At 42.6% G+C, this 25,537-nt stretch overlaps 1 protein-coding gene across 4 annotated transcripts in view; it reads left to right on the plus strand.

Moving 5' to 3' along the window:
* Positions 1–25,537, plus strand: part of RBMS3 (RNA binding motif single stranded interacting protein 3) — a 707,347-nt gene that overhangs the window by 48,973 nt on the left and 632,837 nt on the right. For all 4 annotated transcript variants that reach the window (XR_002095924.1, XM_019508786.1, XM_019508787.1 and 1 more), the window contains exon 2: positions 24,323–24,381. Coding sequence is in view for 3 of the 4 variants with exons in the window: in XM_019508786.1 (XP_019364331.1) it covers positions 24,323–24,381 (59 nt within the window). In the remaining variant the exon portion in view is untranslated. The remainder of the gene's footprint in view (positions 1–24,322; positions 24,382–25,537) is intronic.

Consider the following 25,537-nt stretch of genomic DNA (forward strand, 5'->3'; position numbering starts at 1 on the left):
AGCCACAAGTTGTTGGAGAGTCGGTTTAGATTAGACATCTGTAAGAACTACTTCACAGTTAGGGAGGCCAGGATCTGGAGCCAACTTCCAAGGGAAGTGGTGCTGGCTCCTACCCTGGGGGTCTTTAAGAAGAGTCTTGATGCCTACCTGGCTGGAGTCATTTGAGCCCAGTTTTTCTCCTGCCCAGGCAGGTGATCAGACTTGAAGATCTACAAGGTCCCTTCCGACCCTACTTCTATGATTCTATGATGGCTGCTTTGGAGCACAAACTGTAGGGTAAGGATGAGTGTAGGAATCTGCAGCATGGGTTTTCCATTATTGAAAGCTGTCTAGCAGGGTTTCTCTTTGGAAAAGTTGGCATACTCCCTGATTAAGGATGTTTTGTAGACATTAAGATTTTTTCTCATCCAAGGCTCATGGATTCTCAGAAGTGTCAGATGACCAGCAGAAAGCACAGAAGCATATTATATCCTCTGCCCTACTGAAGGTACCTTAAAGGCAGATTCCCAAGGCAGATCCTTAGCTGGTGCACAGTGGCAGAGTCTATTGAACTCAATGGAACTATGCCAGCTTCTGACATGTAAGGCTCAGAACCTAGCGCCTTTATTCCCTAGGATTAATCTTTATTCCCTAGGGTTAATCTTTATTCCCTAGAATTAACGAGCCCTCCTCAGAAAAGAAATTTACGAAGAATTGGGACAGTGAAGATAATATGTTCAATTATGTCCATCTTTTTTAGGTAATACAGAACTCAGTGGGTGCATCTACATGTGCCATTAAGGCGATGTGATAAACTCCAGCACAGTCTGGCTCAGTAACTACCAACAGTCTCTGAGCCACAGGGCTGCCTCTGTACTGGCCCAGTCCCAATATTGTGCCCCACCACCACCCCAACACACCAAAGGTGAGCCACCTGCACTGGCTCCTGCTTGGTGGAGGGGGAAGAGAGGGAGTAGGGATCATGCTGAGGCCCAGGTGGAAGGGTGCCTGACTGTGGCCTCTGCAATGTGGTGCGCGGGTGCCAGGGTCGGGGTCTGTGGTGGTGCGCCCAAGTACGGGAGTGCAGGGGTCCCTGACTGGGTGTGTGGGAGCCAGGATTGGGGTCCATGGGACTTTGCCCAAGCACAGGAGTTTTCCTGGGCTTAGAATCAGGTCTGTGTGTACACTGTAGGGTTCTTCATGATGGGACATGAGGGCACAGCCTGGGGACTCAGGTGCCCAGGTCCCGTGGCTTGTGCAGGGGATACACTTGCCTCCCTTCCTCCCGTTGCCTGCCTGCAGCTGACAGATGGCTGGAAGCAGGGCTGGGTTGGCTCGGCTCTGGAAGAGCTCAGGGGTGGGGCCCGCCGCAACAGCTGAGAACTGGCCAAATGCTAGCATGCCTCCATGCAAGGGGCCACAAAGGAAGCTGTGATGCCAGAGGATAGCAGTCTAACTTGAATTGATAGGCTATACTGCTTCTGCTTCACATGATAGCTCCTTGAGAGCTAGCTTGGGTACCTCTGCATGTCAATGCATTGTGCCATGTAAATATGTTCTATATTTAATTTGCTCTAATTTTTGACCCAACAATTCATCTAACCAAATGTTTTTGACACAGTTTGTCCTGTGGAACCCTGAATTTGGACATTTTAAGGTACTTGTCAGCAGGGAGGCACCTTTTCAAAGTTAATTGTTACAGTTGCTTTAGGTCTTGATTCAGGAAAATGCCAAAGCACATTTACCTGGAAACATGTTTCAGAGCTATCTTAAACGTGGATATTTCTCTGAATCAGGACTATAGAGAAGATATTTAAAAAAAAAATCAAATAGTGGGCTATTTATAGCACTCTAAAGTCCTAGAGCTTCAAACAGTTGCTTAGCTTGACAAATGTGAGTAACCCCATTATGCTCAATGGAGCTTTTCAGATACCTAAAGTTAAGCTGGGAGTAAGTATTTTGGATATCAGGGACTAATTGCCTGTCAAATGTATTTCCTCACCCTATATTTAAGATGTCTCTGTGTTACATGGTTGCCAAAAAAAAGGGAGATAAAGAATCTTTTAAAAAATATACTGAAGAGAATAAGGCAAAAATCCCTAGAAACGCTAGACGTTGAGTTTTGCCTTTTGGGGAGGAGTGTAAAATGTTCTCCATATAATAAAAAAAAGTCTAAATAATAATAATTTTCTGTCCTGGAAAATTGCAGCCAGAGAAAAATATGCACCCTTACACTATTTGTGTCAAAATTCAGTCTGTGGTAAATTACTAAAGCTGACATTCTAACCCTAGAGATAAAGAAATAGAAGAGAAATATTGAGCAAACTGAGGCATTTGTATTATATGGATCCTAAAATATTTACATATAAATGTAAAATAACTTTGAAAACCTGTAATATTAGCAGCTGCCAAATTATTATTATAGACACCAAAGTACCTAGAATTTTATAATTTGTAAATAATGAAAGGCAGCTCTGTGAACTTAAAAAGTCTCACTCACGCTTTTGATTCCAGTGCCCTCTGTGTGAACTCTATAAAATGCTTTAGGTTTAAATTATCAGTTTGAGTTCACAGTCTCTGGTGGTAGTTGGATTTCATCTTTTTTTTCCTCCTTCTCTTTTGCTATTACTAGAGATGTAATTTCTGAGATACTTTTACATTATATTGTAGATACAAAATTATTTTAAAAGTAAAGTATTTTAATGAAATGGCAGAATATGGGCACAAACACTGAATGTGCATGTCCATGGAATAATAAGGCTATTGTTAAATGACTGAATACTTTGGAGATTAATATCATGGTATGCTGACATGTTGGTTCATACCAGCTGTAATTCAGCAATGAATCCTACATAAGTAAGTGGCATTCTGAATAGGAAATCAGCCACAGGACATATATGGATAGGACAGTGTGTAAGAACATACAAAGTAATTCTTTTGTACACAGGAGTTTTATTTCTTGTTCACATTATCAGAGATAAGTGAATTTTTATATATTCTCCCCTTACCTTTGAATACTTGTTTAATTACTTTGTTCCAACCCTATGTGCAGTGTTCTTATTCTAAATCAAAATGGCTACTGTCAGATTCTAAAACATCTGATTTTATGGTAAATTTGGTCATATTGTTTTTAACATTCTATACTGAATCACATCTCAGATATTCCACAGAGTTTTGAGATCTCATGGCTGCCTTCAAAATAAGGTTTCACATGACTCCACTGAACAGAGTAAATAAAGCATGCAAACATAACCTACATTTTTTTTCTGATGTGCCTGAATTCTCTCTGATATGTCAGACTTTGGAGTGATGATTAAATAGGAGCTCAGATGTAGGGCTAAAATATTTTAAATGATTTTTCGGTTTTAAGTTTGTACGTGGAACTTATGTTTCATTTCCTATATATAATTTACTATTTTTTTCTGAATTATCAAAGCTGGTTATATGTCACAGCAAATATGTGGAAAAAATCATATGCCTGTATCATAATTTTTAAAAAGTCTTGCAGATTTTGCAACTTGTGATGATAATTTTTATGAGGAAAAAACACTCTGAAGAGTCACATTGTAGGTTATCTTGGGTATCAAGATTGTGATAAGTGTGTAGCCTTATTAATGATATGGTGCCTAAGGGTTGATCCAGTGCCACTGAAGTCAATAAAAGGATTTTCTTCAATATCAATAAATATTGGAACAAGCCCCCTAATTTCATTTACATGAATGCAGAAAATCTTTATTGTGGCCAAGGAGACAATGAAGGTATAACCTTGAGGTAACTAAGTGATTATTTATAATTTTTCAGTTTTTATTTTCATAAGTTTAGTGTGTGTTCAAACATCACTTTTCCATATGTTTATACTGTTTGAAGTGCTTTTTGACATTGGGAGTATTACAGTTAATCTACAAAGAGACAGAGTACACTTACATAGTGGGCTGCTTTTCCAGTCAGTGTGTGAACATAATACTTATTTGTATAGACAAGAATTACAAAATATTTTGAAGGGGAAATAGGTCCCTTTGTTTCCAAGTTAATAGCTGATGTTGACTTGTAAATGTAGTTTTAATGTAAATGAATGGCACTACTGTCACTTTTACAGGAGTCAAAAGGAGAGGCTATTTTCTATTTGATAATATCTGCATGGGTTTTAATATTTGGCTCTCTTAGGCTAGGGACAGACATTCAAAAAGCCTGAGATTGAATTGATTCAATCTTTTCAGGTCAGTCTAATCTGGCTAGGTTAAACCAGTTTGTAACAGCCCCTCTGGACTGAAAAAATGCAGGCACATGCCTGCAGTGTCTCAGGCTAGATGCTGGGGGGCATTAGACCAGTCCTCCTTTCCCTTCCACAAGGCCGAGCTGAGGGGGGGGGCATGGCCAGGCCCTGGCAGGATGCTCTAATTAGGGAGGGGTCCCCCCCCCCCTTCCTGACCAACCCAGCAGAGTATTGATAACACAGTGTTTCTTACCAGCTACCTTTTGAGTCTGCCTTTGTCCTGTCTGCCATAGCACAGACCGTAGCCTGCACGTAATGTGCTAGCTAATGGTGTGTGTCTGTGTAAGGCAGAGGGGATGGCGGTATCCCCGTTTGAGGGGGAGAGCAGAAGCCAGGCAGACATCTGAAGTCTCTGCCAGAGCTGCTGCCAGGGAGCAAAGGGGAGGGGGTAGTCCTGCTGTGGAGCAGAAAGCCCCACCTAGCACAGAGGGCATGCTGAGATGCCAGGGGAATCTAATTTAACTTAAACCAGCAAGGAGTCTGGGACAGACATTGCATAAACCAGTATGACCCAAATGTCTTCAGTCTGATACTACATTTAACCACGTTCATCTCAAACCAATTTCAGCCATTTTCAGACTGGTTTATGTGTACTGAACATCTGTTCTATTATGGGTTTAAACCAATTTCTTATCACTTAGACTGATTTATGTGTAATGTCTGCCCCTAGCCTTAGGGAAGATGAAAAGGAAAACCAAAGTGTTGAAGATTTCATGAGTGATGGATTTTTGGTGTCGTATAGTTCAGGTATTGTATCCATTTGAAAGGTTGCCAGTAGCCTCCATGTGAAACTGTTTATACTTGTAAGAAACATTCACTTACAGAAAAGTTTTTCTATATGTTCTTAGGAGAAAGATCTACAGAAAAGGCACGGTTGGTCTTGTACTGGATCAGAGATTTGTAGATTTAGCCACATGCATTTTGCTTGCAAATTACTGCCTCAGAAATATGTCAGAATGATTGTAAATGACATGTAGCCTGTTCTGGAATAGCCTACCAAACTGTTGTTCCTTTGATAAACTTGAGGCATCCCTCAATACATTTGAGACAGCCCTTGGAAAATACCAGTTCTTCATTTTCCCTCATATTTTGACTATAGAAAAATAATAGAGAAATTCTTCTGTTGCAAAGAATTCAGAAAGATCAAAACTAGTTAGAATGTTTTTAACACTGTGGATTCTTATGTGAAAACTTAGGGTTTATCTTGTGAGTCATGTTTGCACACCTAACAGTGGTAACATTGTGTGGTACCCACAGCACCTTTGAAAGGATTTCAAGGCACCCCAGGAGGCCTTGATACCCTGGCTGAGAATCACTGATTTAGTCAGTACTTAGCTTATACAATACTTTGGCACAACCTTTTCTTGTTCACACTAGCAATGTGTTCATGGATTTTTACAGGATATCTCTTCGCAAGTTTTCTCTCTCTGCCATGGCATTTTTGAAAACATAAACCACACAGAGGGCAGATCTATAGGTGCATTTACACTAGCTTAAATTTACTGTGTAGTAAGCAGGAATAGCCCAGCGTCTACATGTGTAGGTATTTAAAGTGCATTAATGCTGTGTATACACAGTGTCACTGCTCAGTAAGACATCTACATGTATGCTACTGCATAATAACTAATCAGGCGTAAATGTGATACCTGCATCATGCAGGTATCAAATTTACACCTGATTAGTTACACTCAAGTCAGTGTAAGTTGCCATATTTACTGCACAACATAGGCATGCACATGCTCAGATTTTACGAGATATAATATTAGTTGCCCTTAAATATTTCCATTTATTATATCAGATCATGGTAGTCCTCCTTAAATAAAAATGTTTGAATCAGTATGTATGCTAAAATTTGAATTTGAATTTTCTGGGGGTTTCAGAAAATATTTGATTAAAGATTTCCATATCAAGATTTCCAACATGACACTTTTTTATTTTATTTATTCCTATACCTACTTTTCCTGGTGGTCAGGTGAAGCCTTAGATTTTACTCCTCAACTGACATTACAGTCACCCTTCTGGAAGTTGACTAAAACACTAGATTTCTTTGGTGTGTATCTGGTGTCCTATCTTTTTTCATATACTCAAGTCTCACCCTCAGTGGGTGAGTTTGTGGCCTGCTTTAACAGTGCAGTAAATTACCCTTAAAAATGGTTAATGACAAATGTGCATTATTGTTTTATAGCTTCAGTTGTTTCAGAACATTGACTATGAAGGGAATCAAGTAGCATGGAAACATTGTAATATGAGAACAGTACATATTAGGCAAATTATTATGGTATTACTGGACTTAATATTTTGGGTGAAAAAAAATTATCCCTGTGGAAGCCCTTTGCACAGAGGCATATTTCATAATATGTGATGAGAATAGATATTAAGAAGATATGATAAATAGAGGTCAAATATTTCACATTCTATTTCTTCACCAGTTAATTAACTTGAATTCTACTCTTTCTGCTTAAGATTGCTCATTGTTCATAAATGCGGACATATAAAAAATCACTGCCTAATATTGGACTCCTAACTCCATCTCTAAGCACATGAATAGATGGCTTTCACAAATGCTGAGACAAAAGTATCTTCCCATTTCTTTAATTAAAACTGCAGAAGGCTTAGTACAGGGGTTGTCAACTGGATATGCATATCCCCATGGGTACTTTAAAAGGTCTTAGGGGGTACACACAGGCAGGCTGGCAGGCGGGTGGGGACCAAGGGAGCCCCAGGGTGCAGCAGTGGCGTCTTCTCCACAGTCTTCCCACACTTTGCCCTCTTACCGGAGGAGAAGGAGGGATGCACCAGGTGCTGCCATCTCCACACTGCACACCGTGGTGCCTCCCTGCCTCCTACCCCAGCTCACTCTCCTGATTGGCCGCTACCCCCTTACAGCACAGCTGTGAGGGTCTGCCTGGCGGGCGGGGGCGGGGAGGGAGTGTGTTTTCCCCTGGTGGCATGCAATTGGTTGAGCACAAGGCCCATCAGCAGCTCATAGAACCACATGTGCAACCAGCCATGGGAAAGTGGTGCAGGGCCTGGTGCAATTGGCAGCAATGAATGCAAATTTCTGTGCAGATGCCTGAAAGTGGTTGTTGTAAATTGAATTAGTGCTTGATTAATCTGCTTCCAGCCCTGCCCCCACCCGCTCCCTTGACAGCCTCTTGACACGCTGCTGAGCTCCCATTGTCCCAGGACCTGGCCCGACCTGGGTCCCATTCACCCCTGCCCCTGTCCTTCTTGCAGTGTGGGGGTCTCCATCTGTGCCGCCCAGCCTCCTCCCTCTCTCCTGTCTTGCCCCTTCCCCCCATACACACTTATCTGCTGGGGGAGGTGTCTGTGTGTGTCTGTGTCTGCATCTGCATGTGTGTGTGTCTGTGTCTGCACCTGTGTGTGTGTGTCTGTCCCCTGCCCACCTGGTGGCAGAAGGCACATGGCATTGCGCGGCTTTTGGGGCAGAGGCAGCAGGGTGCAGAGTCTACCTGCACCAGCAGTTGCCTCCACCCTGTGCACAAATCTGTGGGGCATGTGCCTCCTGCACCTCTGCTAGGGTGCACACAGCATTGGGAGACACCCCCCTCGCTGCATCCCCAGACGAGCCACTTTCGCGGCTCCATCCCACGCTCAATCCCAGCTGTACAGCACCTGCCGCTGCCCCTGCCCCTTCCCCAGCTCCAGCGCCAACCCCACTCCCTCCCTCACTGTGGGGCCCTTGATCTGCACACCCCCCACTTAAAAACAAGAAAAAATATTAAGGGGTACATAAGATGAAACTTTGAGGCAAAAGGGGTACACATATTAAAAAAGGTTGAAAACCCCTGACTTAGTACTTTATAAAATAGCAAAGAATATACGAGCCCAAATTTAGACAGCTATTCTTGAAAATTTTAGCCATAATGTTATTCTCACTTGTTATGCTGTTTTGTACCATCTCCAATGGTGAAATGGCTATTCTGAATTTGAAAGCCAGAATAAAGAAAATGGTAGAAACAATAACATTTGTTATTGTTATGGGCAACACTGGGTTAGCACAGGCCATATTGGATAGAAGTGCAGTTTTATTAACCCAATCACTGAGTTCCCTGCAATCAACCTTCCTCTTGCCTCCAACCCTCGCCTACACATAAACAGAACCATGAAAATAGACAACAGTAAAGGCCAGTAACAGTAAAATTTCTGCTGTTTTCATATGCAAATAGATAAAGAATGTTGTGGCTGCAAAAGTATGCAAAAGAGTGTTCTTGTTTTAATGGTTGAAGATGGTAACTGATGGGCAATTATACTTATCTATCTATAAACAAATTATACGTATATTGTTATACTAGTAATTAACATGTAATTATTGTTAAATTATAATTATCTATCGATCCGTCTATAGGTATATAGGTAGATAATTACACACAAACACAGCTATACTGCTGCTGATGTATTTTCTTCTATAAACAAAATATAAATTATCTGACAAAAATATAAATTATCAAATTATATATATAGATATATAGAGAGATATATAGAGAAATATGTAAATTATATATTTAGATATATAGAAAGATATATCTATCTATCTATAACTGTACATCAGATATCTATCTATCTATCTATCTATCTATCTATCTATCTATCTAGTTATATATAGATTTGTTTGTAGAAGAAAAAAACCATCAGCAGCAGTGTAGCTCTAGAGCTTTAGACTAGCTAGAGTACTCAGAAATGACTAGGAAAAACAGAAGCCTTTCTTTGACTGACTGTGATCATTTTCATGGTTTTAATAGTTGGTGCATATGTACTCCCTTAAATACAGCTTGTACATACTGAATGCATGCATACCAAATGTGAAAATCACGTGGGCAACACACTTTAAAAAATCCAGGTACTATAAGGTATTTGAAATATTTTTTCCAAATTCTGTCATCCATAGAGAATTTTTAAAAAGTCAGTGTGATTTTCCTGTTAAATCCTTGTCAAAAAGCAAATAAACCTATACATGCCATTTACCATATTTACTAGAATTTAAGATGACCCTGACTATAAGATGAGCACAAAATCATTAGATTCTATATATGAAAATCTATAATTTTTAAAATAATTTTCCAGGTATAGAATCAATTTGTTGGAAGTTTGCCTTGAAATTGTCCCCCTACAGCAGGGAAAATAAATCGGAGGGGTCAGATGCCACCCTTGCCCTCTGTGCCCTACTACCGGCAAACATCCTCCACCCCACCCGGGGCTTCAGATATTTCCAAATCCTTTGGCAGGCATCCTATGTGCAGCCCCAAGCCTGGAGGCTTGGGGTTCAGATGCCCCAGAGTTTCACATGCCCTCAGCTATAAGGCCCCTGGGGCAAGCTAGGGATGAGTTTCCCATTTCCATAAAGTGAGCATAAAGCCAAGATCTTCCCACTTGACCAGCAAGTGGTAGGTTTACTATACATGATATCCGTGAGTACTGCTCCATGCCAGAAACACAGTTATTCCTAGGTGCGACTAGGAAAACTGCTTTGGTACAAACTATGCATGAAATTAGTCCAAAGCCAAAATGCTCATCATTTTCTATATAGTTCATTGGGCAGAGCCATAACAGAATCAAGTGTTTCAAGCCATGGTGACCCCATAATTCAGCACTGCTCTGTATGTGTGTGTACTCCAGATACCCTTCCCCCCCCAAAGGATCTATGTGCTAATTAGCCCCCTACTCATCACTGGAAGTGGGTGTTCTTGTTATGAGACCTGAAATGCTTCAAAAATGTATACACAGATAAGACTCAGTGCAACCTGGTCTGGCTTCACCTCCACTAATCTTATGTACCAGTCTGAGAGAGCAGGCTACAGAGGAATTCTGGGTGAACTGTTTGGGGCCTCATTTGGTGATGTTTGACACATATTTAAGGCTAGTGAAGAAACAGGAATCATTGGAAATGGGAAAGAAAAGCATAACTCAGCCGTGGAAATAAAGAGGAATTCAATTTGTGTTCAAAGTAGTGGCTCAGCATGACTTGAAAAAGATGGTACTGAGGGAGGCTGTGTATAATGGGAACTATAATGTATCTTATTTAGATGGGGTCCACTAACCTCTGCTTGTGGTAGGTTCCCATTAGTATATTTGCCCAATATAGACCATGTATTTTATAGTCATGCTTAGTGCTAGCTGCTTTTAATCAGCTTCATGGTTGGTTTCCATTATGAAGCACACGCTGCTTTTGGCATCAGTTTAGTGAGAGACAGTGTATTTAGTGAGGTTGGTGTATGTGAATGTAAGATGAGGAGCTTTTTCCCTCATGCTGACTGGGGGAAAAACTCATTTTATACTTGAGTAAATACGGTACTTATAAATTAAGAAGCCTGGAAAAACCTCAGGATAATCTGAATTTTCTATATTCATGATGAATACATATACAAGCTCAATCACAAGGGTAAATTTTGTCTTAAATGATACAAAGAGCTTTGAGTAGACGATTGTACTTGGGAGAATTTCTGCCATTATAGTTCTAAGAAGTCCCAAAGCTAGAAGGTACGTGGTTCCAAAATGGCCACTGAAAAAAATCATTTGCTTGTTTAATTACATTGGCTAGAACTGAAATGTTTGCTAAGTGATACAAGTAGTTTTAATACCAGATTTCAACTATCATTCTACTAATGTTTGTAACGTAAATACTGATCTACAATCTGCAAGCCTCTAAATGAAAATTTGGAGGAATGGTATCAGTTATTAAATAGCTTGATACTGTTATTCAGACACCAGCTAAAATTTGATAGCCTATTTTGTATGCACCTTATGAACCTCAGAATCTTATTGAATTGTGTGGGAATTTGGGGTGTACAAGAAATGTAAAATGACAGACTGTGAAAACCTGAAAACAGCTTCTTAGCTCTGTTCAATATTTAAAACAAACCATGATCAAGAGACCAAAAACATTTTTATTTTATTTCATTTTAATTTTTAATTATAAGTATATAAGTATGATTTAACTGTATAACACTGGAGTTTTCTTTGGATTTGGTTGATATATTGAAGCTAATACCTTTTAGGATATGCAAAGGAATAGAAAAGAAACACTAGAACTAGACCCCAGACTAATAAGCCCTAGGACCCCCTAGAGCTGGGGAATTTTTTTTTTCAGACAAAAAGGATTTTCATTGAAAGACAGAACTTTTACGTAAAATGTCTATTTTTAAATATCTTTTCTAAAATGTGTCAGTGTTTCTCATCTGAATATCTAAAATCATATAATTACTGAAATTAATACAATATTAAACCATTTTAATCGTTTAATAACTTTTGCAATAACGCTTTTCAATCAATGAAAACAGTAATGAAAAATTAAAAATCAGTTTGTCTGGAAGCCCACAAAATAGACACCCTTTCAGAATCTCAATATGCCTGTTCCTGTTGTGACTCTTTCAGTCTCACAAAATCAGAATAGCCTCCTCTTAGCAGTAGAGCAAAGGTCACCTCAAACGGATATTTCTCAAATTCAAAGGGTGGATATTGGAGTTTGAACTAATCTTTCCTATGAAGTAATTTTTTTTCCTTTGACCAGGCTTTTGATTATTGGCTCTTTTCTTGACAAGGCTCTTGGGAAGAATAGTTTTAAGGACATGCATGATAATGTATGGCAGAATTAAATCATATTAATGTATTTTCATGTCACTCAAATTTTGTCTGACATCCTTGTTTTAGAAAAATACTTATATGCTACAAAGAAAACATATGGGCTATTGTGTTTTAATAGCTAGTAGTTAGCATGTGAAGAAGAGATTAAGAGGCCAGCTCTCAAGTTGTATTGTGTTATTATATTGGATTTGCATGTGAATTCCCATTGTAGAATACACTTTTGGAATCTCTGTGTGAATCAAATCAAAATTACACAGCTTATGCTAGCAGGAAAGCCAAGTAACTCCAAAGAGGAATCATACCCTATATTGTCCTCTACCCATGCTGGAAAATTACAATTAAATTTTATTAACTGAATACCTTTTCACCTTGCAGAACACAAGTTCTTACCACTCATTAAAGCTGGCATTCTGATTGCTGTAATTAATTGCTTGAAGCATCAGAAAAAACTGTCCAAATTAATTCTAATTACTGTCTTATTGCAGTGCTCATTGCTTCTATCTATACATTAAGGTGAAAGGCCTACATACAACTAATTGCATGTAATAGAGTTCATTCTTGTGACACCTCACATTACTCTCATGTCTAATTTTATAAACTTAAGAAGATGAGTAATTTGACTTCCTTGAATAGTTTTGCTGAGGGGAACAGGACTACTTTCTCAAGTTGTTTTTTCCCCACATAGCTAAGAGTTTGTAGGATGAGTTCATAGCACAACACTGGAAAATCAGTAATAAATGCAGCGGGACCACAAAGATCATTCTTTGTTGGCAAGAAATTTAACACAAAAAAAGAAGATTTTAAGCTAGATTCCAAACTCTTGATTCTGCATGTGTGCACAAAGGTATGTACACACCCATCTACCCCTCCTATAGCTCACAAATTAAATTGAACTAAGTATCGGTTCGTTCCAAGTGTTTGTATTAATATGGAAGCTTGATAAGGACTGATGTTAGTGTTTGCTGGAGAAAGTTAAGTTTAGGAATAAGTTTACTCAAGGTGTTTGTGGCTTTGCTGCTGATTTTAGCTAGATTATTTCCTATGTATCTGAGAGAGACTCTTAAGGTAATAGGTAGGCAAGATTTTGCATAAATTGAAATACAGTAAAAGCTCTGTTATCCAGCATCCCCCAGGAATGGGGGATGCTGGATAACAAAATATGCCTGTTAATTGAGTGACCCCAGCCACCGCTTCTCACTCTGCATCTGGGGCATCCCTCTGCCCCTCCCATAGCATCGCTGCCCCTCCCACGGAGCCCGCAGGGAGGGAGGTCTCGCACAGCCCGTTATGAACTCGGGCCATGGGGGCTTGGCAACTCAGGCTGCTTTGCCCTAAGCCATATGGACTCAGAGAAACTGAAAGTGCCACTGTAGGCACTTCTGGTTTCACTTTATCTTACAAGCAGGCATGCCAGTTAGTGAAGCATGCTGGCTTGTAAGATGCCGGATACCAGAACTTTTACTGTAAATACAAAAGTTTCAGGACAAAAATTTCTGCATAGTTTCTGTATAATTTATATGATTATAAATTCTGCAAGAATTCTGCACTTTCTTCTTAGGATATATAATCTAGGTTTTGAAGGGAAAATCAGCTGCAAGTGTTACCATAAAGAATTCTATCATGAGAAAGAAGCTAAATGGATGAAACAGCCTCAATTCTGAACAGCATCTCTATTCAACAAGAAACATACATTCCTGCTTACCACGCGGCATATTCCAGGATACATTCTTCGATCAGAGAGTGAATAGGTTTTCTATATATCTAATATATGGTGCCTAATAGGTCTGTGCAAAATTTTGCTGACCGTTTCATTTTGACACTGTTTCGACTCGTTTTGAGCTTGAAACAGTGAAATTAAAATGAAATAAAGGGCTTCAAAACAGCCTTAAATTAAATGAGGCCAGTCAAAATATTTCAAAAGTGTCAAAACTTTTCGAGTTTTGAAGCTGAGCTTGCCTGTAGGGAAACAGAAAGTAAGGAGAGGGAGAGGGGAAGAGTGGGAAAGGACTGCTCTGATATTGACTGTGTAGTTGTCCAGTGACTGTGATCCTTCCCTGAGGTCCCTTCCAATCCCAGAGCTCTGGGGGAGGGATGGAAAAACAGTATAAAAAGCAGCATTGTTTGAACTGAGCTGATTTCTGCCTTGGGGTCAGTTACTGAGCTGTGTCTTTCAGCAGCTCAGCAGCATCAGGTAACAAAGGCTATCATTTCCTACTTGCTAGCCTGTTCCTAGCAAGTGGGATTCATCAATACTTTTTGCTTTCTTTAACCTTCTATTTTATTAGTATATTCATTGATTCCTTTCACTTTATGCTTTCCCCAAAATCCTCTTTTTGTTTTTGTTAGTCTATTTTGATTCTTTTCAAACCTGTGATTTCTCTCACAGTGTGCATTCCATTCACTGTGCAGGGAAGCACAGCATAATTACATTGCATATTATAATATAGAATGTATATAGGAACACATACATACATTTATATATTTTTTTTTTATTTATTACATACATACATACATTACATAGATTCAGATACAAACAATTATCTTATCTACATATGTTATATAAATCAGATAACATTACAGAAGAAGAGACAGATTTTCCAGCACACCAAGGCAAAGACAAGACACTATGAAACACCATGAAGTGTGCTGGAAAGGCAGCTGGCAAGCCTTCGGGGAGGGGCAGAAGAGGGGGTAGAGGGAGAGCTGTAAGTCCCCAAAACTGAGACGCAGCCTCTTTGCTACAACAAGCAGGCATCAGGCTTCCACTAGTTTTACAGGCAGCAAGGAGAGGGGAGCAGTGCCAGTGCCTGAGTCTGCATCCCCTCCAAAAGCACCAGCCATAACCCCACCCCCCGCTACCACCATGACAACAAGCAGCACCAGCAGCATGACAGTCTTCTCCACCCCCATTTCACTTCCCATGCTGAGCCTTTCAGTGCCAGAGGAAGAGCTGGATCTGCATCTGGATCTGAGTGCCATATCAAGGGAAATTCAGGGGAAGGAGGGGGAATCAGCTTAGTTTTTGCCTCAAGTTTCCCCTAGAACGAGGTCTCTTTCCCCAAAAGGCACTTCGGAGGAGGATGAGGTAGAGGTTGTGGTGTCAAGTGGCTCAGCTAAGTCCGCTCCTCCTATTGCTGTGCAAGCCTGCTGAGGAGGAGGAAAAGGCAGCATCCACACATGCACCTGCACTCCAGAAGTGAGCGGGTAGTGTGGCCTGGGATCATTTTGAGCTGGCAGATGAGCCCACATATGCTATCTGCTTGCGTTGCCAAGCCAAAATCAGTTGGGGCAAGGGAACAAAACACATGAGCACTACAGGGATGTTGATGCATCTCTGCAGGCACCGCCCCCTTGCCCTTGCTCCTCCTTAGCCTGGCAGCAGTGGGAGCATGCCCAAAGGAAAGTTCCCCTCTCACTCCAAAGCCCCTGTCCCTCCAAAGCAAGGCTACCCTGGAACAGTGGGGGAAAGGCAGATGGAAAGTGGGGCACATTGCAAAGGCGAGCGAGATCACCCAGACCATTGGGTAGATGCTTGCTGTGGATGCCCAGACCTTCTCTTTAGTTGAATGGCCAGGGTTCAGGTGGCTCATGGTGCTTATGGCCCCATCTTACCAAGTACCTGCACATACCACCTTCAGCAGGTGGTGATGCCCTCCCTGTGTGAGGCATGCAGGGAGTACTTGAGGGAGGAGCTGTGCAAAGCAGGTCTGCAGGTGGTCTTACACTTTACCTTGGGCATCTGGATCAGCCAGAGTAGAGATAATGCCTACCACTCCCTCACAGGGCACTGGCACGACCAGTCAGGACATTGGTGGGCTCTCCTTCAAGCCGAGGTGATGGATGAGTCCCACACAGCAACAGAGATCATGGATGCCATGAACCACTTGGTGCAGGGGTGGCTTTCTGGACAGAACGAGCTCACCCATGGGTTCATGGTCACCAACAATGGGGCCAATATGGTCAAGGCAGTCCACACAAGTTCCACCTTCTTGCCAGGGACAACTTGGAGGGGGACAGGGCTGCCAGTGGTGGTGCTAGCACCACCATAAAGCTCATTTCAAAATGCAGGAAGGTAGCAGGTTACTTACACTGGAGCATCAAGGCAGGCAAGATGCTGCTGGAGAAACAGGCAGAGCTAAACATCCCACAGCACAAAATCATGTAGGATGTGGAGACTAGGCAGAACTCCACATACCTGATGCTCGAGAGGCTGGTGGAGCAACAGAAGGCTGTCCATGAGATGCTCAGGGAGATTGGGATCAGTGGTCCCCTTAACACAGCTGAATGGGATACCATCTCCCAGATCTTGGTGGTCCTCAAGCCCTTCCTTGAGGCCACTGAGAACCTCAGTGCTGGTGATCCCTGTAGTGAGGGAACTTCAGGGCCAAATAGAGAACTTCCAGGGGATCAGTGTTCCTGGCTGGGGCAAGCCACTATCACCAGATGTGCAGGCACTGGTGAGGCAGCTGAAGGAGGGCATCAGGAAATGGCTTGATCCCTTGCAGTCCAAAGTACTCCACATGCTAGCCATCATGTGTGACCCAAGGGTGAAGGGGAGCATATGCAGCAGGCCAAGCCTGAATCAGTGGATGGAGGTGCTGGTGAAGAGCGTCAGGGAGGCAGAATGGTGGAGGCAGGGGGACGTGGAAGAGGGGGATCCACTGTTCCATGCCAGCATGCCATCCACCAGCCAGTCTCCTCCTCCAAAACAGGTGCTGCCAATGTGGGCCAAGGGCATGGCTTCCATGGTGGGGTCCAGAGGCACCCAACCCCACCATCAGGCAGGTAGTGCTTAGGCCTTGATGGCTGCCTATCTCACCAAGGACATGGAGACACTCCTGTGTGTGTGATCCCTTGGCCTACTGGGCTAGCCACAGCAAGATGTGGCTGGATCTGGCCACAGGTTCCTGGGAACACCTGTCCTGTCCACTGACTGGTGTTCCAAGCTACAGGGTGCTCAGCAGTGCTGGTGATGTAGTGACACCCCACAGCACCTCCTTGGATTCTGGTTTGGTGGAGCAGCTGGTGTTCCTGAAGGTGAACCTCCTGCTGCTGGGGTTCCCCAAGCGCCAGGTGCAGACGGAGTGAATGCCACCCTCTTCACTCACTGCATCACTAGCCAGCAGGGGAAGAACTTGTCCCTGCTGAGCTCCATGCCAGGATGAACTTGGAGGTATGAGCTGGGGCTATGGGGAAGGAGGAGACCCCAGGTCCTGGGCATGACCACTAAAACTGGACTCTGCTAGGGTCAGGAGGCCTGGTAGGACTGCTGGTGGCATGGCAGCCCCAGGAAATGCCAGGACCAAGGATTCCCCTTGTGAAAAATGGGGAGGAGGTGCCATAACCTCCAGCCACAACATGCACACACAGAGTCCTGGCTGGGGAAAGCCCAGACCCGTCATGTCTTTGACCGATCTGAGGCTTGCTGGTTGCAGTGGAGTTGTGAGGCTCCAGGTGAGCTCAGCTTAGCTGCCTGGAATGCCAGGTTTTGGGTTGAAAAACCCTTTGTCAGTCTGAGGAAGCACCTGCAGTGTGTGTGTGTGTGCTGTTCCTGGATGGAAGGAATAGTAAAGAAGCTAGAGGCTTGCATGCAATGCAGGCAAGAAGGCCAGTCAGTGAAAATGGAAATAGAGTCATCAGGGGGTGAGGGACAGGCTGGGGTGGTTGGGAAGGAGGATGTAGCAGCACAGGTAAAAGTGGAGAGGTACCCAGGGAGTCATATGTCTGGCAAGTTATAGTGTGTCAGAATTCCAATGTCTATATTGAGTCCATGAGTTTCTGTACCTAAGAGGTTGATTATGTACAGTTCATAGTCTCATCTGTGAAAAGTGGTTTGTAAATTCCCTTTCAGGATCAGGCCTGAAAGATTGGAGACAGGTGGTGCTGTGTTCTTGTCTTTGATAGATTTTTGGTGTGCACTCATTCTGGTGTGCAGTTGTTGCTTGGTGTCTCCATGTATTTTTCATGAGGGCACTTGGTGCCCTGATGGAGATATGTACTGTATAGTTAAGATATCTCCATACTGGAGATATTGTTGGCAGGTTTTGCATGTCTTGTCATGGCATGGCCTGGATCCATTCAGTGTTTTTTGGGGCTGTAGGAATTTGGCTTCTGGTGATGAGGTTAGTGAGGTTCAGTGCTTATTTAAATTTACAAACCGCTTTTCACAGATGAGCCTATGAACTGTACTTCATCAACCTCCTTCGTACAGAAAATTATGGACTCAATATTGGAATTTTGACACACTACAACCTGCCAGACATATGACTCCCCAAGTACTTCTCCATTTTTACCTGTGCTGCTACACCCTCCTTCTCCCCCACCCCAGCCTGTCCATCACCCCCTGATGCCTCTATTTCCATTTTCACTGACTGGCTTTCTTGTCTGCATTGCATGCCAGCCTCTGGCTTCTTTACTATTCCTTCCATCCAGGAACAGCACACACACCAACTCCAGGTGCTTCCTCAGCCTGACAAAGGGTTTTTCAACCCCAAACCTTGATAAGATATATGTGTAACTATTCAGTTGGTCTACTAAAAGATATCAGATTGACACAAAGAACCTTGTCTGCCAGTGCCATGTCCTTAGACCAACACCCCTAGCACCTGTCCCCAGTCAGCTGACCGGAAGGATACAAGGCCCTGGGATAATCTAAGCCCCAGGGCTGGGGCTGGCAGGGAGAGTTGTCTGGCAGCTGCTGGAGAAGAAGCTCCTGCAGCCAGACCCAGCAGGGTGTGGGGCCCAGGGTAGATCAGCTCATGTGGGGCCCCGCCCCCACTCTGATCCCACACACCCTGGACCCAAAGACGCTGCTTCTGCCATTGGCAGTGGCAGGGGGGTAGCAAGCAGGTGGATGCGAAGCCAGCAGTGGTGGCTCAGATTCGCCGCGGCCACTCTGCCCAGCTCCACGGGGTCCATCAAAGCACGGGGCCCAGGGCAGTTGCCTTGATTTGCCCCCTCACCCCAGAAATGGCCGTGCCTGCAGGAAAAGAAAGAAAGGCTCTGTGACAATTTGGCTGCCTGAGATGTGCTGCTAGTGCTATTATGTTGCTTACTAAGTTATTACCTGTTATTTAAAGTGATGGGCCAGCATGAGGCTGTAGGGGAGGAGGAGACCTCACTGGGCACAGTACCATGTTGTGTAGATGCCCCAGCACCAGTAAGGGCATGCCTTAACACACACGCAAAGTCACACGTCATGAGTTTTGCTTGTCAGCAGCCTGAGGTGGAGTTTCCCAGAAACCCCTGCACCTATCTCCTTGAAACCTGGCAGACTTCATGGTCTCAGCAGGGGCCACCAAGCCTGCTGTTTTCATCCAAATGTGACTCATAGAAGGGTGTGCAAATAAACTTTTTGTTTTCTAGATGTAGGTACTATTCACAAAAAATGTGTAGGAGGAAAGGTGCTAGTGCCTGTTAACCTTATAGCTTGGTGACTAAGGCACTAACCCAGAAAGTCAGAGCTCCACATATATTCCTCTGCCTGATGGTATTTGAGATTACATCTTCTCATTTCCTACTATAGAGTATATTGGAGTTGCTTGCTCTTAATCTCTCATCCTGATGGGGTTCCACTTGTTGCTGAAATAGTCACTGGAACACGGATTGGAATCCAGGTACCACATCCCAGGTGATCTACCTAATCTTTCTGCATGCATCTACATATGCAACTAGCACAGAGCAATAAACTCCAGTGCAGTTCATGCCGGAGTTTGTTCCCAGGTTTAGCATTTACACTTACACCCAGGACTGCAGCAGGTTGAGCTGGGGCAGAGCAGCCCTTGCTGGCAGGGGGTCCAAGGGGTCAGTCTGCCAGCCCAGAGCTGCTCTTACTCAATTCACTGTGCTGCAGAGGGGCTGGCTGGGACACAAGGATGGTACAGTGCAGGGCTAGCCAGCAGGCAGGCCCCACACTATAGCACCCTTGTGCCCCAGCTAGCCCCAATGACAGTCTACCCGTGTGTTTTGGTGCACGTAATTACTCTGCTGTAAGATGATACTTGTCTCGGACAGTACTATCCTACAGCAGAGCTAATTAATTTACTACATCCTAATATGGGCTCACGTGTAGACAGTGATGTTTTACTGGGGAGCTAATTAGCTCCACAGTAAAGTGCACATGTAGATGCACCTTCTCTCTCACACTTTGATTTAGATGAGATTGAGAACAGCCCAGGGTGTCCAATAGACTGGTTGGTACAGCACTTTTCAGGAAAGTGGAATATGTAAGTTCAAATCCTCTTACAAGGAAAATGCAACCAAATTTAGTGCCCCAGATCCTGGTTAATTATCCTAAGCAGTAAATTGAAATAGCATGAATACCATCAAATCTGGAGATAAAAATTGTCCTGCTATAAACTTATGTAGTTTATCATGCATGTACTGGCATTCTTCACTTAGCTAAATTTTACCCATAAAAATATTTGTCTACTAATTTGCTTTTTCCTTAGGTGATGAAATTTTATTATTGTATTTCATGGTAAGGTGATGCTATAATTCAGAGCTGTCCAACTTCTGAGTGGCCCAGGGCCATATATCTCCTAAGCTCCATGCTGAGCCCCTCCCACACTGTTGTGCTACATGGCTCCCCTGACATATACTGCATAGTACAGCATGGGACTCCCTTCCCTCACAACCCCCACATTGGTGCCACATTGGTGCCCTATGAGCTGCCTTAGTTCCAAGGGCCGCTCCATTTTGCCCCACCTGTATGGGCAAAATGGGAACAAAAACCCATACCCATAATAGGGAGAACATTGCCAAGAATGGCAGCCAGAGACCAATAAGTTAACTGCTCAGGGATCACATGCTGTCATAGAGCCATTACATAATTTATACTTCATAGGGACTTCTACAAAAATGAAAGCAACAGAAAGACTAAGTGCACAGTTTCTTTAAATCTGGTAAGTAAGGGTCTTGAAGAAGATTCTAGGTAGAACTGAAAGAGATAAAGCCAGAAAAGTAGCCTTGGGAATAAAAATATTTTCCTTATTCTGTTAAAATCTGTTATGTGGTGGCTGCAAAAGATAACCCTTTTTGAGCTTTTTTGCTGTTGCACGAAACAGATGATTTCAAACTGACTCTTAAATCCATTTCATTTTCCTTCCTACCTCCTGTGAGCTAAAGACAAATTCTTACCTTCTGTTCTAACCACTTAATGCAACAAGGTGTCACTGGCCCATACAATTAAAATTCTCTCTCCCGAATCTAAGTCCTGTGAAGTTACTTAGAAACTGTACTATACAAGGTGATGTCATTTATTCATGTACTCATCAATGCTCAGCTTGGAGAGAGATGGAAAGCCTAAAGATAGAAAAATAACCATTTTTTTTATTATTTAAGATGCATTAGATAGCTTAAAAATGAAAAAAAAATCTTCCTGTTAATTTCTGTCAGCCAGTTTTACAGAGCATTTAGTAGTAAAAAGTCTGCCTCATTCCCTTTAAAATAAACCTTCTTTTATAGAATCAGATAAAAAAATGAGCTGAAAGAGACCCGAGGAGTTCATCTAGTCCAGCTTTCTGCCCAGGGCAGGAACTTCCCCATTTAAACCATCCCAGACAAATGTTTGTCTAACCTGAACTTAATTCCCAGTGACAGAGGTTCCACAACCTCTCTATGTAATTTGTTCCAGTGCTTAACCACCCTCATAGTTAGAAAGCTCTTTGAAATAGTTAGCTTAAATTTCCCTTCTGCGATTTAAGCCCATTACTACTTCTCCTTTGACAAACTTAAAATTGAAAAAAATGAAATGTACATTTAAATAAACTTAATTTGCTGGAAGACAAATTTCTTCATCTATGATTGTTCTCAATCTTTTTAGGCACCTTCTGAAATGCCAGCCAGCTCTTAGCTTTCACACTTTTTTTTGACTACAGAAAAATAATTGAAAAGTTCTTCTGTTGTAAAGAATTCAGAAAGACCATAGCAGGCTGGAATGTTTTTGACACTCAGGATTCCTTTTTGAAATCTCTGGGTTTATCTTATGAATCATATAGTGGGTGGGGGACTGGGACATCTGTCATCAATGGGGTTACACTTCCCCTTGTCATTCATGTTCACAGTCTTTGGTTTCTTTTGTATCCTCTGTTTCACCTGGATCTTCAGGTGGTGGCTATGGCTGAGGATGCCTTTCACTAGCTGTACCTGGTAGAAAGGTTGTAACCCTTTTTTTTGAGACTCTGACCTGGCCACCATCACCTATGCTTTTGTAATTTCAAGGCTAAACTACTGCAATGTGTTCTACATTGGCTGTCCTTGAAAACCATCTGGAAGCTTCTATTAGTACAGAACGTGGTGGCCCACTTTCTAATGGGGGTGGGTCACTAGGAACATATAACTTAAGTGCTCCACAATCTACATTGGCTCTCAGTAGCTTTCTGGGAGTAATTCAAGGAGCTGTTTTTGATCTACAGGGCCCAAAATAATCTGGGCCCTGTGTAGCTAAGGAACCACCTTTTCCCTTATACCCCACTGCAAGGTCTCTGAAAACAACCATCAGTCTGCTTGGGGAAAATATATAGGATGTCATTCTCTGTAGTTGCTCCTTAGCTCTGGAACTCCCTCCCTCTTCAGGCATGCCAGAGCCTGACATTGGACATCTTTTGAAAGCCCTGTCATACCTTCCAATTTTAGCTGCAACTTATCAAGTAATGCTAGAATGGGATGTTGTTTAGGGGATCTCTGTATTATCCTCCTGTTCTGTATGTTATTCTCCTGCTGTACTCAGCATTGGTGAGGCTGCAGCTGGAGTACTGCATCCAGTTCTGGGCACTGCACTTCAAGAGGGATGTAGAGAAGCTGAAAAGAGTCCAAAGGAGGGACACAGGAATGATTAGAGGTCTGGAAAACAGACCATATGAGAAGAGGCTGAAGGACATGGGACTATTCAGCCTGGAAAAGAGAAGACTCAGGGGGGACTTGGTGGCAGCCTTTAAGTATATAAGGAGTGAACATCAGGGGCTGGGAGAACATCTGTTCACCAAGGCACCCCGGGGAAGACTAGGAATAATGTTCATAAACTGAGAAAAGACCACTTCAGATTAGACATAAGGAAAAGCTTCTTTATGGAACAGACTCATCCCAGAGGTGGTGCAGTCACCTTCCTACCTAATGGAAGATCTTCAAAAGATGACTGGACATACAACTTGCTGGGGTCATCTGACCCCAGCAATCTTTCCTGCCTCAGAGCAGGGGGGATGGACCTGATCATCTCTTGAGTTCCCTTTCAGCCTCTAATTTGAATCTATGAATCCTGAGATATTAGTTCCCGTATACATTTTTAAAAAACTACACAAATAAATAGGTGTTTGTGCACCTAACAATGCTAATAAGGTGTGGCATCCCATGGTACCTGTAAAGGTAAAGAGATCATTGCTGCAGTACCCCCATTGAGAATCACTAATGTAGACATCTCTAAGTAACCACTGTAATTGGCGATTGCATTGTCAGTTTCAGAGACTGAATGGATGTAGAAAATAAACAACCTTCTTAAGGAAGAATTTCAAAGTCTGTGTTAAAGTGCAATGACAGTTAGGAAGTTTGTTGTTCATCTTGTACCTCCTTTCTAGGTAAATCTGTTACTTTTTTTCCTAGGATCATCAAGCCAGCACCTTTTATAAGCCTCTTCCTTGTGTGTCATGTATATATTTGCGCGCACCTGTATGTGTGTGTGTGCAGGGGCAGATCCAGGGGGAGTCCAGTGGCACAGATGCACCTCCCTTTAAGTTGATCATGCCACAGGAGCAGCCACTGGGACCTTTTTTTAAAAGTAAGAATTGTCCGTCCCTTCCACTCCATGCTCAGCTAAACCTCCTTTCCTTCTCTCCCTGGGAGTGGGGATAGAGCTCCAGTGATGCTCCTGCCTGCTTCAACCTGATTCCTCTTAGAGCTGAGCTCAAGCCATGGACAGCAGCAGCAGCAGCAGCAGGTGGTCCCTCCTCCCTGGCTGGTTCCCCTGGTGTTTCCTGCCAGCCTGAGAACTGGCATGGGGGAAGAAACCACCTCACTGCCACTTCTGCTGCTGCAGCCCAATTGCAGGAGGACAGGGCACAGCTCAGGATCTCCTCCTCTTCCCCACCACCCCCTCCCCACCACTTCCACTCCCTGGTTCAGCTGGGTACAGCAGCAGCAGAAGTGGCAGTGGCAGGCAAGGTAGGGGAGAATGGGAGGCGAAGTGCAACTGAAGTGAAGAGAGAAGTGAAAGAAGATTCTTACTGCTTGAGAGAACTTGAAACAAGTCCTAGGCTCCTGTTCCTGTAGTGCAGTCTTTCTACGCTCATGTTGTGGGTGGGGGGGAGGTGCTAGGAGCTAGAGTGCAGGGTCACTGCTCCCATGCCTCCTTCTCAAAATCCTAGATCCACCTGTGTATGTATGTGTAATAAAATATGTAGACTACTAAACCCACATAATTCTAGGCTTAAAATATAATAATGTTTCTTTCTAATTTTTGTTGTTCTTTCTTTTTAGGTATGGGAAAATTGTATCCACAAAGGCAATTCTTGACAAAAACACAAATCAGTGCAAAGGTATGTGCAGTCCTCCTTGAGAGTTCAGTGTCTGCTTGGTTGATTGACTGACGGCTTAACTGCAAGGCTCAGGCTCCGACTGTGCAATCAAAGTAATGTACAGTATATTGAAAACATATTTAATAATGCCAGTGCTTTGAGTTGTATTTCCAGTAACATTGCTCATTAATTTTTTTCATTAACAAACAAAATGAAAATCACAAATCAGAACAAGAATCAAATTGCTTCAGCAGAAAAGTAAATTACGTTCTAACCACATAGTGTCATCTGATTTGAATGATATCATCAGTGATGCAAATTGATTTCCTATATAAAAATGAGGAACCCTTGGGAAAACTTTCCCAAGCAAAACCTGGCTTATTTTTTCTATTCTATAAAGTCTCAGATTGCATTATTGGAGGAAGAAAATGTTCATTGTGGCACAAAAGGGTTCATGAAATTGTGACAAAGATATTAAAGATTATTTTTACTTTCACAGTTATAATTTCAATGCTTATATTTCAAAATATGATCTGTTTTTTTAGTGTGTGTTGTGTTTGTATTTACATATTTATCTAGAGAGATAACTACATGGATGCAGAGGCACTTTCTGAAGACTAGAATTATTTGTTATTTGTTGATTGATCAGAAGGTCTGTCATTTCCATTGGTGGGAGTGGAGTGTTGGTGGTAAAATTTGGAGCTTGATTCCCAATAGGATAATACTGTAATTCCACAGCTAATGAACTGCAGAACCTTTATGTGCTACTGGTTAGCTGTATTCTGATCGAGGAGTACCTTCTAGGAAGCAGAAAACATTTTCTTTAAAGCCCCTGTAAAATATGTACTTAAGTATCTTAGGGCAGTAAGCTTCAAGAAACATTAGAGCTATGATGAAATACTAAAGCAGAGTGTGAAGAGGAGAAACAGGGAGAGTCCCTTGGAAAAAAAAATGAGCAGGATCAAATCCTGTCCAATATTTCTTTCCTTCAAATTCATGCAGCTGCAAATGAAATAGCAGTTCAAGATAACAGGTGGGGGTAATGAAATTCTACCCTGCCAAAATGTAACAGTTTTAACAAGGCATAGTCTGCCACATAGAGAATGTGGTTAGGCTTATGGACTGTATAGCACTGTAGCGAAGTGGGTATCCTCAGGCCAGCTGTTACCAGCCCCCA

This window comes from Gavialis gangeticus, unplaced genomic scaffold, assembly GCF_001723915.1.
Source record: "Gavialis gangeticus isolate Ggan-Ray unplaced genomic scaffold, GavGan_comp1, whole genome shotgun sequence".
NCBI lineage: Eukaryota > Metazoa > Chordata > Crocodylia > Gavialidae > Gavialis > Gavialis gangeticus.